The sequence below is a fragment of the Cryptomeria japonica genome, chromosome 5 (assembly GCF_030272615.1).
Source record: "Cryptomeria japonica chromosome 5, Sugi_1.0, whole genome shotgun sequence".
NCBI classification, from domain to species: Eukaryota; Viridiplantae; Streptophyta; class Pinopsida; order Cupressales; family Cupressaceae; genus Cryptomeria; species Cryptomeria japonica.
In genome coordinates, this window is record NC_081409.1 from 559,382,336 (window position 1) to 559,399,890 (window position 17,555).

The 17,555-nt window shown below is 38.8% G+C and overlaps 1 protein-coding gene across 1 annotated transcript; it reads right to left on the reverse strand.

Moving 5' to 3' along the window:
* Positions 1-3,031: 3,031 nt before the first annotated feature.
* Positions 3,032-8,733, reverse strand: LOC131077719 (kinesin-like protein KIN-8A). Its single transcript, XM_058015257.2, has 8 exons — positions 7,584-8,733; positions 6,087-6,360; positions 5,950-6,003; positions 5,773-5,865; positions 5,395-5,634; positions 4,817-4,939; positions 3,919-4,710; positions 3,032-3,459 (listed from the first exon to the last, which is right to left on the reverse strand). Exons 1-8 carry the CDS (start codon positions 8,348-8,350, stop codon positions 3,433-3,435), a joined length of 2,370 nt encoding a protein of 789 aa, XP_057871240.2. The 5' UTR covers positions 8,351-8,733; the 3' UTR covers positions 3,032-3,432.
* Between the last annotated feature and the right edge of the window lie 8,822 nt (positions 8,734-17,555).

The window sequence follows — 17,555 nt, forward strand, 5'->3', positions numbered from 1 at the left end:
CTACCAAATAGACTAGAAAAGTTGTCAAACAAACCAGAAACGTTGCAATATAGACCAAAAACCCTATCAAACAGACCAGAAATGCTACAATACAGACCAAAAATACTAAAACAGAGACTGCAAATGCTAAACTAGAGAAAAAGATAGAAACAAGATTGAAAAACCCTTTATGAACGCCATTCGAGGTAACATGACGCTAGTACGGAGACTCAGAACGCGAATTTGGAACCTGAAAAAGCTAATTTGTGCATCCAAAGAGCTATTCCACCTGTCAATGAAATTTCCTGCACACAAACTTGTCAAAGATCAAAGGGGTAGGCCCCATGGTGGGCACCAATAATTGTGCTACTAAAATATGTGTTAATTATAAGAAACAAGCACATAGATGAAACAATAATGATAACTAGAAAGAAAATTGAAAACTAAATGAAAGATGCAAACCAATGGCCTCCTTTGAAATGTTCCATCCTCCTCTATTTTTTAGGACCTTAAAGGTGTTAGATTGTTGGCTCTTAGCGAAGCGATGACTTCTAAAGTGGCAACTCAAAAGTTGAGTAGCTACTTGATCACGATTATGCAAATGATTTGATGCATGATAAGCTAAAATGATTGATTAAGCTACATGACTCATGATTGAAACTAGATTAACATGATTATTGCTATACTAAACATGCTATGATTTGATCTAATTGCCAATTATACTAAATGATCAAAATGTAAATGCTTATAGTAACAATGCAAAAAGCTAAGATGCAAGGGATCATTATTACTCCAAAATGAGGGGTATTTATAGTCATTCTTAGGCCCGGGCTGAGGTGGCAGGAATCGATGGTCAGAATTCGATCTAGAGATATCAACGGTCGAGATTAGAGAAGTTGGAGGAAGAGACACATGTCATCCCTGTGGTGACAAGTGTCAAGGTATCTTGCTCATGAGAGGGCAAGTGTCCAAGGTGAGAGGACATGTGGCCAAAGTGCCATGTGTCCTCAAGAGAGAATATCCAACCCACATGAGGTTAGGATAAGGAGGTTAGGATGTGCAAGAATGGATAGGGTTAGTTAGACCTTAGGTTAGATTGGATGGGTTAGGTTAGGGGTTGGTTAGGCTAGGGGTTAAAGTTAGGACACATGTGTCCAATTTGAATTTAAAAATTCAAATAATTAGGAAAAGATAATTAAACTCAATAAATTTGGAATTTGTTAATTTTAATCATGGGATTAGAAGAATGGATTAAATGGGGAGAATTAATTAATTAATCAAAGGGGAATATGAAAATGAACTATATGAGTAAATCCTTAGATTTAATCACAAGTAGAGGAATAGGGAAACTAATTAAATTACTTGTGAATTCAATTAATTGAGAAATGGTATTAATTAAATAACTTTTTATTTGATCAATTATCTCTAGACCATTTTTAGGTGTATACACATATATAATCACCATGCAATTATAAGCATTTTAGAAAAATCTATATTATCACCATGCAATTTTAGCAATTCTAGAAAAAATGTTTATTATCACCATTACCTATAGACACTTTAGAGAAATTGTTTGCCATCACCATAAAATTATAGGTAATTTAGGGTTAATGTGTTTAATCATCCATGTAATATAGCTACTACATTTTTGTGAGATAGACTTGAGATGGCCAAAAACTTAGTATGACTATGGATTTGTATTAAAAAATAAAAAGTTTCCTTTCACTCATTAGGCATCCAACTAACCCATTTCTTACATTGTGTATTTGTAATTGTCTATTCTTTAAATTGACATTTCATCAATTTACTATGAGTCATCAACTATGAGATCTACTTTTTCAAAAGTTAACAAGTTGACAAATTGACAAAGGTTTCAACTCTACTTCAATCTCCCATTCCTAGTGAATTATAGACATAATTGTCAATTTGTGTTATATTTTTTATTTATATTATATGACTAATATCTGTATTAGTAGTTCTCATGTAGATCCAAATATTTCGAATGCGTTGATATTTGGTTTAATGGTTATCATTGCATGGACCTACATTGTTTTAATTGTGTCACATGTTGATATTAATATACAATATTATAATTGATTGATTGAATATACTTACATATTTATTCTCGTTGTTTAATATTTATGCAAGCTATATCAATGATTGTTAATTATTAGTTGAGTAAATTCCCTATTGTATTTACTTCCAATTGAATTAATCTAGTAGACTAGTAAATGCTTCTAGGATATTTTTATGGGATTTTATTGAGTTTTATTGTTGCAACCTTTACATTTAGAGGTTAGACTCTCAATCTGTGCTCCTTATTTTCTCTTCATGTTGATGGGTTTTCTCTGATTTTCACTACCACTACACTTCAATATGCCACCATATTTGTGGAATGATTCCATTATAAGTCTCAACCTAGCTGGCATACCCACAACTTTCTACAAACCACATAATTATGTTTCCATGACAATCCATACTTTGATATCACTATAATTATGCCTCTCAACATTATTACTAATGAAACACTTCAATTTGGTGCATTAAAAGGATTAATAAATTTGCATCCATCATTCTATGGTGCTTGTCTATAGTCTTTGATCTTTTACACATACTTTTGGGTTGACCTAGGTGAATACCTTCTCTTGCAATATAATGACAATCATTCCATGAATATTTCTAAATACTATATGTCTTTGATTTTTAATCTACATATTTAAGGTTGATGAAAATTTTCCATTTTGATATGATGATAATCCTTCCAAGATATTTGTAAATATTATAATGTCCAAATATTAGAAAAGAACAAAGCAAACAAAGATTATTTCGATAAATTGTAAAGTAAAAATACATACACACTAAATTCGATCAAATCTATGAATATAAGAATAATACACAATTCTAAAATAACCCAAACCCACAAAGTCAAAATCAATGACATCATAGATTTAATACACATTTCAAGATTTTTACTCATGGAAAAGTTGATTTTACTAGGCCAATAACAATAAAAAACATTATCTTTATTTATCAAACAACATTCATTCTTCTCTTAACCGCTATTTATTGTATTTAATATGTATAAATTTAAAAAAATCATAAATTATACCTAGTGCCACGGCCACCGTAGAGTTTTCCAACCTAAATATGCATTCCAAATCGGCTACCTAAATAAACGTTTTCTTCGAATTTTCCGAATCCATTTGTCTTCGGGCATGAGACTAAAATCGAACTCCCAAATACGTTTAAAACACACAAAAAAATTGTTTGCGCATCTGCAATTGCATCAAGCCATGCTGCAAACACTTGGATGAGAGAGCCAGATCAACAGTTTATAATGAACTTTCTCATCCAAATCAACAGTTTATAATGAACTTTCTTTTTTGATACGAATTTTGTGAATTTAATGTGCAGAATGCTGCCCAGGTTCCTTCTTGATCCAAATCCTCAATTTTAGGATAGTTCGCGATAAAATCCTGGCTGAAGATACATAACATATTCATCTTAGAAACTTCAAGCTTCCGCAGTTTATAATAACTGAAAACACATTTTGTTAGAAGAAAACTGAAAGCAGTGACAGGAAGAAATGATATGCAATCCACATGAACGGTATTATTTTCCATGGAGTAGCCACAACTGGAAGCTAGGTTATCTCAATGCAGTGGCCTTTTTCAGGTGGGTGCTTTACAGGCTCTTTATTAGGATTTGGGTATGATTCTTACCAAACTTTTCCCCTTATATACGCTTTTGTGTTCGAGATTCTTAGGCTAACTGTGATACCCTAATATTTTCACTAAACCAGCTAAAACTGGAACCTAAGACCTGTATGCTTCTTAGTACATTTAAGAGTGGAATACAAGCAGCAATCAATACACAACTCAACGAGAACTATCGCTTTTGGAGTAGAAAAATGCAATTGTAATTAAAATTGTGGCTTACCTGCAGAAGCATGGAGGGTGCATTCCTGGTGTCGATTCTATTTCTGATTTTTGGGGCTGCAGGTCTGTTGGTGATATCTCCAAAGGCGCGGTTTTTCCCTGATGCAGGCAATGAACATCCAACAACAGATGTAGATTGAGATGAGCTCTTCAGTTGTACATCTAAGAAGCCAGATTTCCTTTCCGATTGATCTGATTTTGAATGAGGATCGTCATAAACATTATGAGAGGCAGAAATAGTTTTTCCAATTGGCCGCTCAGGAGATGGCAGAGGCTCTTTTGAAGAAAGATGAGTACTTATTGGGCCAAATTGAGTACTCTGAATCCTCTGTTCTAGGCCAGGTGCCGTTTCACAAAGCTTGTGTATGATACCATCCTTGTGCTTCAGCTGGGGATTGTACTCATGTTTCAGAGACATTCGATGGGTGGCGAGCTGCTTCTCCATTACAGAAGACTCCATTTTCACACGATCAGAGTCCTCTTTGAAAGCTTGGAGGTTACTCTTCAGTTCTTGAATGTTATCTTCCTCAGCATTTTGTTCCTCCGCTTGATAACCACTGTTGGACGACTCGAGCATGGGAATATGGTCAGTACAAGGTAAAGGGAGCACACGACATGAGCATGAACAAGATGGAGTAGAAGGCAATCTTTGGTTTTCCATAGCAAGTAGCCTTCGTTGCAGCTGATCATTCTGCATTCTTAATTGTTTAATCTCCTTTTGCATTTCAAGCAGCAACCTGGACTGTTCAATTTGCGTTTCAGGTTTCTCCAACCCTTCATTTGCAACGCAGACCTGCAATATCATAGATGATCTTATCAAAGATCTATTCCTTGACCGGTTCCAAATTCAACTAAACTGTTAAAATATACAAATTGAATAAAATCTGGCTATAGCTTACTTTTGTGCGAATTTCTTTTGCTCGATCTGCCCAGTGAAGAGTGTTCTGTGTTTCAGAATAAGATAAATGACTTGGACTGATATTCGCAATCATAGCAGTTTGACAAGCTCCGCCTAAGGAATCCTGTAATCACTCAACCTCTATCTAGGTTATCATTGAAAAACTTTGCCTGGGAATATCACAGAGAGACTTAGCACTGCTGATGAAACTGTCTAAACCTCCTAAAGCAAATATGGGAGGACTTACAAGAACAGCTAAGGGATGTTAATAGTTCCTTAGATTAGCTCAAGACAGTTTCCTTCGTTCCCCAGTCATGCAATGCAGTGGGAGGTGCTTAACAATAAATTTTTATATTTTTGAAAATGAAAAATACCAAATGATTTGTTCAGTCAACTGCTGGTTACTTTTTATTTTGTATATGCAAACATGTATGATTAGTTCGGTAGAAATACACATTCAACTCTAATTGCTGGTTACTTTTTGCATCTACATTGTAATGTAGAAGTATGCAATGCAACTCTCTCATAATGTCTTTTCTAGGAAAAAGAATGACATACCAGGGATAATATAACTCATACCTTGAGAAGCAGTGTAAGTTTAGAGTCTCTATAAGGTATGTGCCTTTTCCCTTCTACTAGAGCATTTATGCAGCTACTAAGGGCCAACAGGGATTTGTTTATGTTGGCTCCTTCTACAGATCTGGCTGTCCTTTGATCTGTGGCAGCAGCCCTCTCAGACCCTGCCAGATCTACTAGAGATAGTTTACCGGTGCGAGTAGCAGTTTTTAACCCCTCAATTACTTTGTATTCCACCACAACCTACAACAATATATTATAATAAATTAAATAGCCATCGAAGATTCATCCTACATAAACTCTTTTAAGTCAAAAAAATTCTCTACAAAGAGAACTATACTTGTATAATTAGCAGACTCGGTACAAGTATAAAGTTCTAACCTGCAAGATAGCGTGAGATCGAGATGAAGTCTCGTTCACTCGAGTGGACTCTGTAGTTCTGTTCTGATTTCCTTGATGAAGCAAATCCATTACCTGCAAGCGCAATTATAGAGGTTTGTTATTAATTTATCATCTTTCCTGTATATCTAATTTTGAAGAGAAAACTGAACATCATACCTCATTAGTTGAATGAGCTCTATATTGGGTGATCCCTAGTGAAGATACATTGCCCTGAAAGGTTACCAGTTCATCTAGGTCAATAAAGGAAATCCCAAGTGTTCAAACGAAGAGCTTGGGATAGGACTATAGCAAACCTGTTTATCCTCTCTCAGGACAAGTGGTCTTCCAGGTGAGAGTAGATCCTTTACAGATTCATTGTAAATCTCAAGATAAGAAAGTAAAATCACTGGTTCAGAGTAACAGTTCTGCTGCTCAAGTTTTGCAAACAAATCTTTTATTGACATGGCCATCACTCCTGGAGTCTCAACAGTTCCCAACATTGTATGGGTTTTGCCTGCCCCTGTCGCGCCATAGCAAAACACAGATGCATTTCTTCCTTGGAGAACAACATCAACAAGCTCTGCAGTGCTGGACATGATTCTTTCCAATCAATTATGCCAGGTCTTAAAATTTTAACATAGCCACAAACACTTCTAAAATGAAAAGTAATCTGAATTAATCTACTTTAGACAATCTGCATGTTGCATATGATATGCAAATACAGCCAAAATGTTTATCTTAGGGGAAGACATTGTATAATTGCTAGTTACAACGCTTAAGAGCTTAAACAAACTTGAAATAAATCCACCTGGGTTATCCAAAGAAGTTGATAACAGTCTCTCCGTTAAAAAGAACAGAGAAACAGAGAATATGGAGATGCAAGCAAAAAAACAATGCCTTCTCATGACAAAGAAAAAGTCATCCTATCAAGCTACCATCTCTATGATTTTCTTCTGGTATGATAATGATTGACCATTAAGTCATGGACCATTAGCTATAACAGAGAAGCAGAGAATATGGAGATGCAGGCAAGGGATCAATGCATTCTCATACCAACAAAAAGTCACCCTATCAAGCTACCATCTTTATAATTTTCTTCTGGTGTTATAGTGATTGACCATTAAGTCATGGGCCATTTGTGATAATAGAGAAGCAGAGAATATGGAGATGCAGCCAAGGAATCAATGCATTCTCGATCAAGCTACTATGTAACTTTCTTCTGGTGTGATAATGATTGACCATTAAGTCATGGGCCATTAGTTATAACAGGACATGTTGATATAAGGAATGACTAAAAGATATCATGGGGATCTTACATACCTGTCCGTTCCATACTGAACAATGATTGATGCGGTCCATCCCATACCATGCAGCCCCTCGAACATGAGGAGATGTCAGGGAGGGTCAAGGAGGACTCACTTGAGTTATATAGGGTTAAGAGGTTAGAGGTAAAGTTAGGGGTCCTAAGATGGTGATAGATTTAGATTTAGTCACCTCTCAGCATCTACGATATTGTAACTTATACTCAATAACACAGGGGTCAAGCAGAAGATGACACATATGATATATAACAATTCAATTATGGAATTCACAAATCTAAAACCACATTAATTTTATTAAAATATTTAAAATCATATTTATACTTGTAAATTTTCCCATAATAGAACAAGCCAAAATAAGATGATGATTCAATTTTAAGTAGATGGTCAATCGCTGGATCCTCTGGATGCCTTTTTTTAATCTCTTTGAAATTGAAATTTAACATGCAGTATCAATCTTAGAAAGGAAAAAGTAAATAAATAAATAAATACCTTGTGTTGTAAACCTCTTGTTGCTCAACAGATTGAGGGAAAACTGCATCAAATGTGTAAGTCCGAGTACAATTCCTCTTAGATCTTAAAAAGTCGTCCTCATTTCCAATTTCCTTCAAGAAAAGGTCTTTGTTGTTAACAGTACCAACACAATTGCGGGCACCCATTTCCTCTTCTTTGATTGACAGAGGTCTCACCCTGACATAAACCATTATCCTTTGTGTATGCTCAGAAACTTTCCCCTGTTTGCCCTTCCTATTCACATTATTAGCTTCAAATTGCCCATCTTCTGACGCTGCCTTTGGACCAGCACAACAGAAACCCTCTAACGGGTTAAAGCGAAGCCTTGAACTTCTCACACTGAAGGAATTGCTGCAAAACGGGGTCAACATTTTCTCTTTGGCCGCTGTTTTTGTAATCCAGCCATAACGATCTGAAGGACTACTACCACCCATTCTTTCTTCATGCTTAGGCACTGGACTTTTTGCCGGGGAATTCCTCTTGTCTGATTTAGATGGCTTAGGTGGAAATTTAGAGGATTCAATCGGGGACTCGCCATTCTTCTCTGAGTGACTCTGCGTCAAGGCTTTAAACTTCTCCTTAAAATGAGCGAAACTACTCTTGGCAGCAGCGGTAGAAGAATATATCTTTGGCTGGGAGGAACTGGAAGTGGCATAAGAATCAACATCACATTTATTATCGATCTTATTTGCAGGGTATTTGAGAGCACTGCGTGACTGTGAACAAGCATAACCTGCCATTGTCATCCCTTCTTCGCCTCTCAATCAGGCAGCTCAGGCTGTTTCAAAGATTCAACTTTGTGATTCCACATGCTACTTGTGAATCCAAAGTTTTATCATTTTAATTCCAGATGCCAGCAAAAGAAATATATATAGAATTGCTTGTCAGTTCTGTTTCAACTATAAATATGATCACAACTCACAGACTGTTCAAGCTCTTTCTGTGAAGCTCCATTTTGGCTTATCATTTATAAGCTCCAAGGCGGGGTGAGTATCTCTTCGTTTAATTTACACTAGAAGAAGATATTTGTCCAAGCAAAGCTAAGGAGGAATACAATCTGCAACAGAAATCTTCGCTGTTGGTGTCATCAGTTTCTGGGCTACCCGTACTGAAATGTTGTGAGCAGGGAGCAGCGCAGTATTTCCTTTTTTTTCCAACGGTAAGTCCAATCCAGCGGCTTATTATACGGTTGCGCTTAAATTTAAAAAACAAAAAGCATTTCAAATTTCTCAAGATTTTGCCAACTACTTTACCCGCCACATTAGCTTTAGTGTTATTGAAATTGATTAAATATTTTTATTGTTTTTTTGAGTATTTTTTAATTATAATAAGTTGTTTGATTATTAGGGTCTAATAGGTGCATTCTATGTTCAACATTTAGTATAGATTTAAAAAAAATATTTATAACAACAATTATCGATTTTGAATTATAATATTTGTTTAAGACTTATTTTATTTTAAAATTATTTAACAATTATTTTATTTTATATGTATTGTTTATTTTGAAGAGTTATTTTTATTTATTTGAAAAAGTTATTTTACTTTTTACAACTATTTAAGAATATTTTAGTTTATTTATATAGTTTCGATTTTTATTTGAAGAGTTATTTTATTTTATTTACATAAGAGTTATTTTATAATTTTAGTTTTTTTAAAAATATATGTCGGTCTCGGTTTTTATTGACATACTTACGTCATTACATTCCAACAATTGTTGTCACTATAGTTATGCCTCTTAGCATAATAATTAAATCTAGATGTTATGTAAGAAAAAGTAAATAAATTATATTACTATGTTTTTTTTTTTTGAATAAAAGGGGTAAAAACTTTATTAAAGATCAGACCCAAAATTTACAAGGAGGACCATAGCCCCAAGGCCCTCCAAAATAAGAACCCTAGGCCCAGACCAAGCTTAGACAGCATCATAACTCTCCATGTGCTCAGCAAGAATCTTCTGCAAGACTTGACAATAATCTGCGGAGAGATGCTCCCATCCTACCAGCTTCCAATCACTATCATGTTCTGAGGCCCACTTAGCCAAACAATCTGCCGCTCTATTCCATTCACGGGGAATGTGGATGAAAGACACCTGCTCCATTAAAGAAATAATCTGAAGGATCTGATGCACAATCCCTGCCAGCTACCAATGAGTCCCACTCATCTTCTGCTCAGTCAACAAATTAACAATAATTTGTGAATCCAATTCACAGATAACCTTCCTACAACCGAACTCCCAGGCCCGCTCCAGGGCATAGAGAATAGCAAGACTCTCCATATAATTATTGGATTGCCTCCCTTTATGCACTGAAAAGAGGAAGACCACCTCTCCCATACAGTTCTGACCTATCCCCCCCACCCCAGCTGGGCCTGGATTACCCCTGGAGGAGCCATCGGTGTTAATCTTAATAATCTCATCCTGAGGAGGGCTCCACTTTCCAACCCTTTGGACCTTCTTCCTAGCACATCTACCTTTTTCTGACACAAGCGGAAGCAGGAGACAGCTCATGCCATCCCAACCTGCTCACAATGTTTGCCTCGTCTCTGTTCAAAGGAAGATTAACCTCACACTTCGCTTCCACCGTCTCTTGAATCATAACCATGGTTCTATTCCATACTTGTTGCACTAACAGTCTGGCTTCGCGAAAGATCCTTCTGTTCCTCTCAAGCCAAATCTGTCAGAGTATGAAGATGGGCCCAATGTACCAGACCGTCTGAAGGAAGGAGGACATAATAGGTGGTCTGCCCAAACTGCTCCAAAATTCCACCAGAGAATTTGCATGGACACACGGACTCTTCCACACCCCCCACCAATAGTGCCAAATAAGCATAGAGAAGGGACATCTAAAGAACAGATGTGAGGAGTCTTCTTCCCTGTTACCACACAAAGCGCAAATAGAAGGCCCCAAGAATCCCCTCTTCCAAATATTATCCCAAGTTAGGCATCTATTCAAATCTAGAGTCCAAGCGAAGCAATTGCACTTTGGCCAAGAGAAACTGTTCCAAGCCTGTTTCCACCAGTGCACCTCTCTACCCTCCAACCTTCTATTTAAAAGAACCCGGTAACCACTAGCGACAGTAAAGATGCCTTTAGGATTCAGAGACTAGGTAAGTCCATCCCTACCCTTGAGAGCACTACAGTGTCTACTTGCCAGAATGCCTTGCAGCTCCGCACACTCTTCCTCCATCCCCACAACCGGCCACTCACTAAGAGCCTTCCACCTCTCCATCTCCAACCGCCCACACTGGTAAACCGCCTTGAAGTCACTCACCCTAGACCACCCTGCCTCTAGGAATCTTTGGCTAAGGTTCCCAAGATTGGGAAACTGCACAAGGATGGGGGGGTGCCCATCCCAAGAGTTGTTCCAGAAAAGGACCTCCTCCCCCCTCCTGCAGATCCAAAAGAGTCCCTCCTTAATGAGAGAAGCCCCCTTCTTGAGAGTATACCAAATTTTTGAGCCTTTTCCCTCAAGCGGATATCTTGGAACCTCCTGAACTGGGATCCTCTGCATATACTTGTAAGCCAATAGCTTAGCCCACCCACGATCCTGCTCGACGCACCACCTCCAATATAGTTTAGCCACTAGAGCCTCCCCGAATAAAATAGCTTGCCGTAAACCAAGCCCCCCTAACTGTTTCGGGCTACACACCAGATCCCAATTAACCAGACTCCATTTGGAGGAGGATAGATTGCCTGCCCATAAGAACTTCCTTGCCAAAGAGTCCAATCCCTTCAAGAACCACATAGGAGCCACTTGAAGCATATAACGATAAATCGGAAGAGCCTGAACCACCGACTGAATCAGTTGCACCCTCCCAGAGAAAGATAACCATCTGTGCGTCCAATGTTCCACCTTCGAGAGAAATTTATCCAAGATACCCTACCATGACTCTTGAGGAGGATTACCAAGAGAGATAGGAATACCCAGATAAGTCATGGGCAGAGTACCCACTTGGAACCTCAAGATAAGAGCAATCCTCCTTTGAATAGCTCTAGGAGTGTTGAAGAAAAGAATAGAAGACTTATCTTCATTGATCAACTGACTTGAGGCCGCCAGATAGACATCCAAAACCTTCCACAGATTAGTAGCTTCACTGATCCGAGAAAGACCCATCAAGGCCGTGTCATCAACAAACTGCAAATGAGACTGAGGCTGCAAATCATTACCCCAACTCCAGCCCTAAATACTACCCAGACCCACATTATGCTTGATCAACCTCCCTAGACCCTCAGCCAGGAGAATGAATAAGTAAGGGGAGAGGGGGTCCCCTTGGCGAAGGCCCCTAGTCGCACCAAATAGCTCTGTGTGATCACCATTAATAAGCACTGAGAAAGAGGTGGACGTGACACAACTCATAACCCATTGGCTCCATTCCTCGGCAAAGCCAAAGGACCTAAGGATCTTCAAAAGGAAGGACCAGTGAACTCTATCGTAAGCCTTAGCCATATCCAACTTGACAAACATAGCTTTTTCCTTGGAGGATGCCATAGAGTGAATGGTCTCCGTAGCAATGACCACACCATCCAAAATTTGACGCCCTTCCACAAACCCGCTCTGTTCCTCTGAGATAACAACCCCCAAACACTTCTTCAGCCTCTCTGCTATCAGCTTAGATATGATCTTGTATATCACGTTGCAGAGAGATATAGGGTGGAAATAACCTAACCTGTCGACTCCATCACGCTTAGGGATTAGCATAATGAAGGTTGCATTCAAGGCCCGAAGCATCTATTTGTTCCTCTGGGACTCTTGGACTACTTCGAGTAAGTCCAATTTGATGATCTCCCAGAACTCTTGAAAGAATTCAACTGGAAACCCATCCGGTCCTAGAGCTTTTCCTTTCCTCATGTGAAAAACAATCTGCTCAAGTTCTTCCAACAAAATAGGATACATAAGTTGCTCATTCATCTCCCTAGACACAAGAGGAGGAATGCAAGCGAGGACCTGGTTCTCCTCCACCAAATCCCCTTGAGAATATTCACTGAAGAGGGATCGGAAATACTAAAGAGACTCTCTAGAAATCTCCTGCAAGGATAATAACATCTCACCTCTATCACTGACCAGAGCAGAAATGGAGTTCCCATGGCATCTCGCCTTCATAGAGTTGAAAAAGAAAGTTGTGTTCTTATCGCCCGCTTGAAGCTAATCAATGCAAGCTCTCTGTTTCTAGTAAATTTCTTCCCTGAGTTCCCATTCCTCTAAAGCCTTGAGAGCCATGTCCTCCTCTCCCTAAGCAAGGCTTCAAACAAGCCCTGCTCTCTCATTTCACTGGTGATGCCATTTAACACTGTTTGGGTGGCTTTCTTAGTGTGAAAAATGTTCCCGAAACCCTGCCTATTCCACTGTTTGAAACTTAACAAACAACAACTACTTGGAAAAAGTAAACATGGCAGTGCCAAAGGTCGACCTCCCCTTCCTCCACCACTGCTCAACTAGAGCGTGCAGAGTGGGATCCCAAAGCCACATAAGTTGGAATTTGAAGGAAGGAGAGCGAGCAACCTGGGTTGAAGAAGAGACCAGCTTGATAGGCCAATGGTCAGACCCTCTCCAGTCAAGAATCTCAAAACTTGTGGACCACCCCCCACCAACCCAAGAACTGGAAACCAGGAACCTGTCCAGCCTTTCAGCAATCCAAAACTCCCCCACTCTCCTATTGTTCCAAGTGAACAAACTATTGCTAGGCTTAATGTCAACCAAATGCAAGGAAGATATACTATCTCGAAAGAGATAAGAAGAGGGATCCAGTCGAATGACTCCCCCCTTCTTCTCACTCAACTCAATGATAGCATTAAAGTCTCCCGCCATAATCCAAGGATGAGAAGGGACCAACCTTCGCATACAAGAAATATGAGACCAAAGGTTTTGCTTGCCCAAAAAATCAGTGGGAGCATAGATATTAGTAACAAGATATGGTCTCCGGTCTCAAGACTCGAGGCAACCTCGAATAACGACAATCTGGAAGCCATCCACCAAACAAGGCGAATCTTTGAAGGATTCCACATACATGCCACTCCCCCAGAAGAGCCAACAGCCCCAATACATTGACACCCACCTCGCCCCCATAGCTTCGGCAGCAACCCCATCATACTCTCCACCGAAAGTTTAGTTTCTTGCAGAAACAGGACATCAGGTGAATGATTCCTAATCAAATCCCGAACAACTTTTTGTCTAGGGCTGATGTTCAAGCCCCTCACATTCCATGAAAGCACAATCATTTAGGAGGATTGGAAAAGTGAGAATCCAAAGTCTTTACTGACCCAGACTCAACCAAATTCTCTCCCATCAATTTGATTTTATCCAAATCCATCTTTCTGCCAGCCTTTGAGATTTTCTCTAAAACACTCTTCTTAATATCTTTCTGATGAAGACCCAAGTGAGCAAAAGACTTAATAGTTTTAGCTCTAGCCAGTTCCACTTTCAGAGCTATCGGGGAGCCCTCCCCCCCCCCCACCAAATTCACCTCCGAAATAGGAGAGAGACCCACCTCAGCCCCTGCAGTCTGCTCCAGCTCCATTAATTGGCTTCTAGTCACTAGCAAGGCCTGGGTAAAATCCCCCATAACTCTTTCCGGACCCCCCCCCCCCGAAGCACCTTGGTCCAACGGGGTTAGCCCCAGATTCACTTCCTGTTGGTTGAGGTCATCCAATGCCTCAAATCTGTTAAACGTATCCTCCTCCTGTCTCTCCTGAAGGGACCTCTTCTGGCCACGATTTATGTTCCTTGTCTTAATTGAAGCAAAACCATCAGCACCCACAACCCCGGTCGATATAGAAAATTTTCCTTTATCAGTCCTATCTTGGCTCTGGGCCGGTTGTTGAGGTTGGCGCACCACTAATTTATATCTAGGGCACTTACGTTGTAAATGACCATACTCATGGCACCAACGACAACAGAAGGGTAATGTCTCATAATCTAATTGTTGAACCCAAGAGTAAGAATCGACACACATATCTATAGCATCTGGTAAAGGTTTACTAAGATCAATTTCAACATAGATGTGTGCAAAATTCATTACCTTTCTCCCTAGGGTTTGCGATGAGGATCCCACTGGTTTCCCAAGCAGTGCGGCCAACATCCGTAACATCTCCTCCTGACAGCACTCCATTGGAAACTGTGGTAAGCGAACCCACACAGGAACCCTGTTTGGGAGCTCCTCCGAAGGGTTAAACCCTGCATGCCAAGGTTTGATAAACAACCCCACTTGGTTGTAAAAATACAGGCCTCCTTCAAAGACCCTATTGTGATCCTCCATACAGTTGAAAGTAACCATGAAATAGTTGTTCGCCAGTAGCATAATCTCCATTTCCCCATCCGCGCCCAAGTCCTCTGCGCCCAGTTTTCCAAGAACTGTAGGGAGACTCTCATTCCCAAAAATTTGTAGTAGAGCGAGTGTTTTGAAAAGTACTCAACGTCTTCAGCTATCATCTCGGGGGGAATAACGAGCTTCAGACTTTCACTGTATCTCTCGAGACACCCATTAATCTTCATGAGGCAAGAGCTACCAGCACTTCCAGGCCCCGGATCTGAGGAAAAAAGATTATTGGAAAATGTCTTCATATTCTGAAGTGGGGGTTTTGACCCGACCGCAACACAGAAGTCCATGCTTGGGGCCACCTGAGAGGCCTCACCACCAAAGCCCGACATCGGATCACAAACAGAGTTAAAAGGCGACAAAGGACAACCAAAGACCAAACCCGAAGAGGCCCTTGAGAAAGCGCAGCCCCCCAAGAATCAACCCCTTCCAAGCTTCTCCTCCAAAGAAGCCAACCGAACCCCCAACCCCACGGGAGACCCACAAGGATCCCACTGCCCGCAGCAACTCGAACCCCAACACCCCCGCAGCCCAAACCACCCCCCAGCTACCAGCGAGGAAGCACCACCACCCCCAGCCGCACCCCCCCACCTCTCTCCCCCACCTCCCTTCACTTCCCTCCCCCTCTGCTCCAACTGCAACTACGTCTGCGAGCTAAGGCTTCAAAACCCTAGCTTGGCCGTTCGCACAACCTGCACGCGAGCCATCATCATATTACTATGTATTTTAAGGATGTGGTTAACTTTTAATTATTTTTCCCCCATCCTATGATTTATCAAATTTATATTTTAATGTTTTTCAATTATTACAAAAATGTGTAGCTAGGAAGTTAACAAATGGACCCTAGTTGTCAAAATTCATTTGGCCTTGCTTTGGAAAAATACTACCACATGTTTGATAGTGTTAGCTATCACATTTAGCTTGCGTGCCACCACATTCAACTCGCATGATGTTGCATGTAGTAATTGGCCTACATATTTGTATGTGAGGAGAGGTTTCAATATGTTTGAGCTACATTCTAAATAGCACATGTACACTACATTGTAAAATATTGCATGCCTCCAACCACCACTATAACTTTTCCTAAATGTTGATGTGTATGTGATCAATGATTGTTCAATTGTGTTTTAATTTTTCAACCCACCAAACTTGTAGAGGTAATGGGTGGTAATGAAGGGTTTTCATATTCCTTACAACATATCACATGGCCTACCTTTGATGGTAGTAAAGCGAATCCAGCTTTAAAATATATTTTGCCATCACTTCAATGACATTGAATTTCATTGTGAGGCTATTGTGGAGGTAGTTTTTTTATTTTGGTTATTTTAGAATTGTAGTCACAACTTCACCTAAATGCTATTTTTTTTGTCAATCATACAAAAATATTATTTATAAACTACTTGGAATCTAACTTTCATTACTTATGGTGGGACAAAAGATGAGCAATGCAACTTTCATTCATAGGTACTCAAAATATAACACCCTAACTACTCCTTTTTCTAGGCTTTTAGTATGACCTATTAAATAGAAGTTATAACTCTTTCTTACTCCTAGTTATATATTCACCTAAAGGTCTACCAAAATTTTGAATGTTTGTGAAAATATATTGTAAAGTTAGATTCACTTGTGATTATCTTCAAAGCCCCGACAATGGGTGCTACTTGCTGGATTGAATACTTAAAACTCTTGACCTACAATCTTATTTCACTAGTGTTTAAATAAAAACATGACTCTTTTCTTCTCTTTCTAGTTTATATATTTTCTTAATTGCACAATGATACATCTTCAACAATAGGAACAACACCAAACTCTATCATCTATATGGTTATGTTTATGAACATGATTGTTTGTGCTTTCTTTTGTATTTGTATTGTACATACATTACTTAAAGGATTTAAAATCTCTCTAGCCTTTAATATAATCATATGCATTTCAAATATTTTTCTAATACGTGTATTTGATAGATTGTGCAATGTGAGAATAAATTTGTAGGAACTATCATCATATCTACAAAAAAAGGCAAGGTGAAATCCATGTACCTCACTAAGGTAGAGATTTATTGCGTTGTTCTTTTTGCAAGTTGTTTATTATTTTTTGGAAATGTAATATTTTTTATTGATTTGTAATATATGTTTTTCTACACCTATTATAAAATTATACTTTCTTAAGTTACATTTCCCACTTATTTATCATCACTTATATAAATTCTACGTGCTCACACAAGTTCAATACTATTTAATTTTTTGGTGTCATTTTTTGTAAACCCTAACATATGGATTTTCGATGGTCATGTACATGTCACATTAACACTCATAATTTAATATCTTAGGCCACACGCTTGGGGATGTTAAAATTTGACTAATTGCTATGGAGAGAATGTGCCAATACTACCTATTACATAATTTATAGTGTTAATGCAATATCATCCACACCCTATTGATACTTGTACTTATGCAAGTTAAATTAATATATGTGGTGTATTGCAATTTAAATGTGATGGTGCACAGTTTTCATTGCAATCATGCATGTAATAAGTTTTGTGAATAAACAAAACAAGTCCATGTGAAGACTTAGCATTCAAAATTAAGTATTTTATTCCACTATCAATATGATCTTGTAAAGTAGGAAAAGTGAACTATT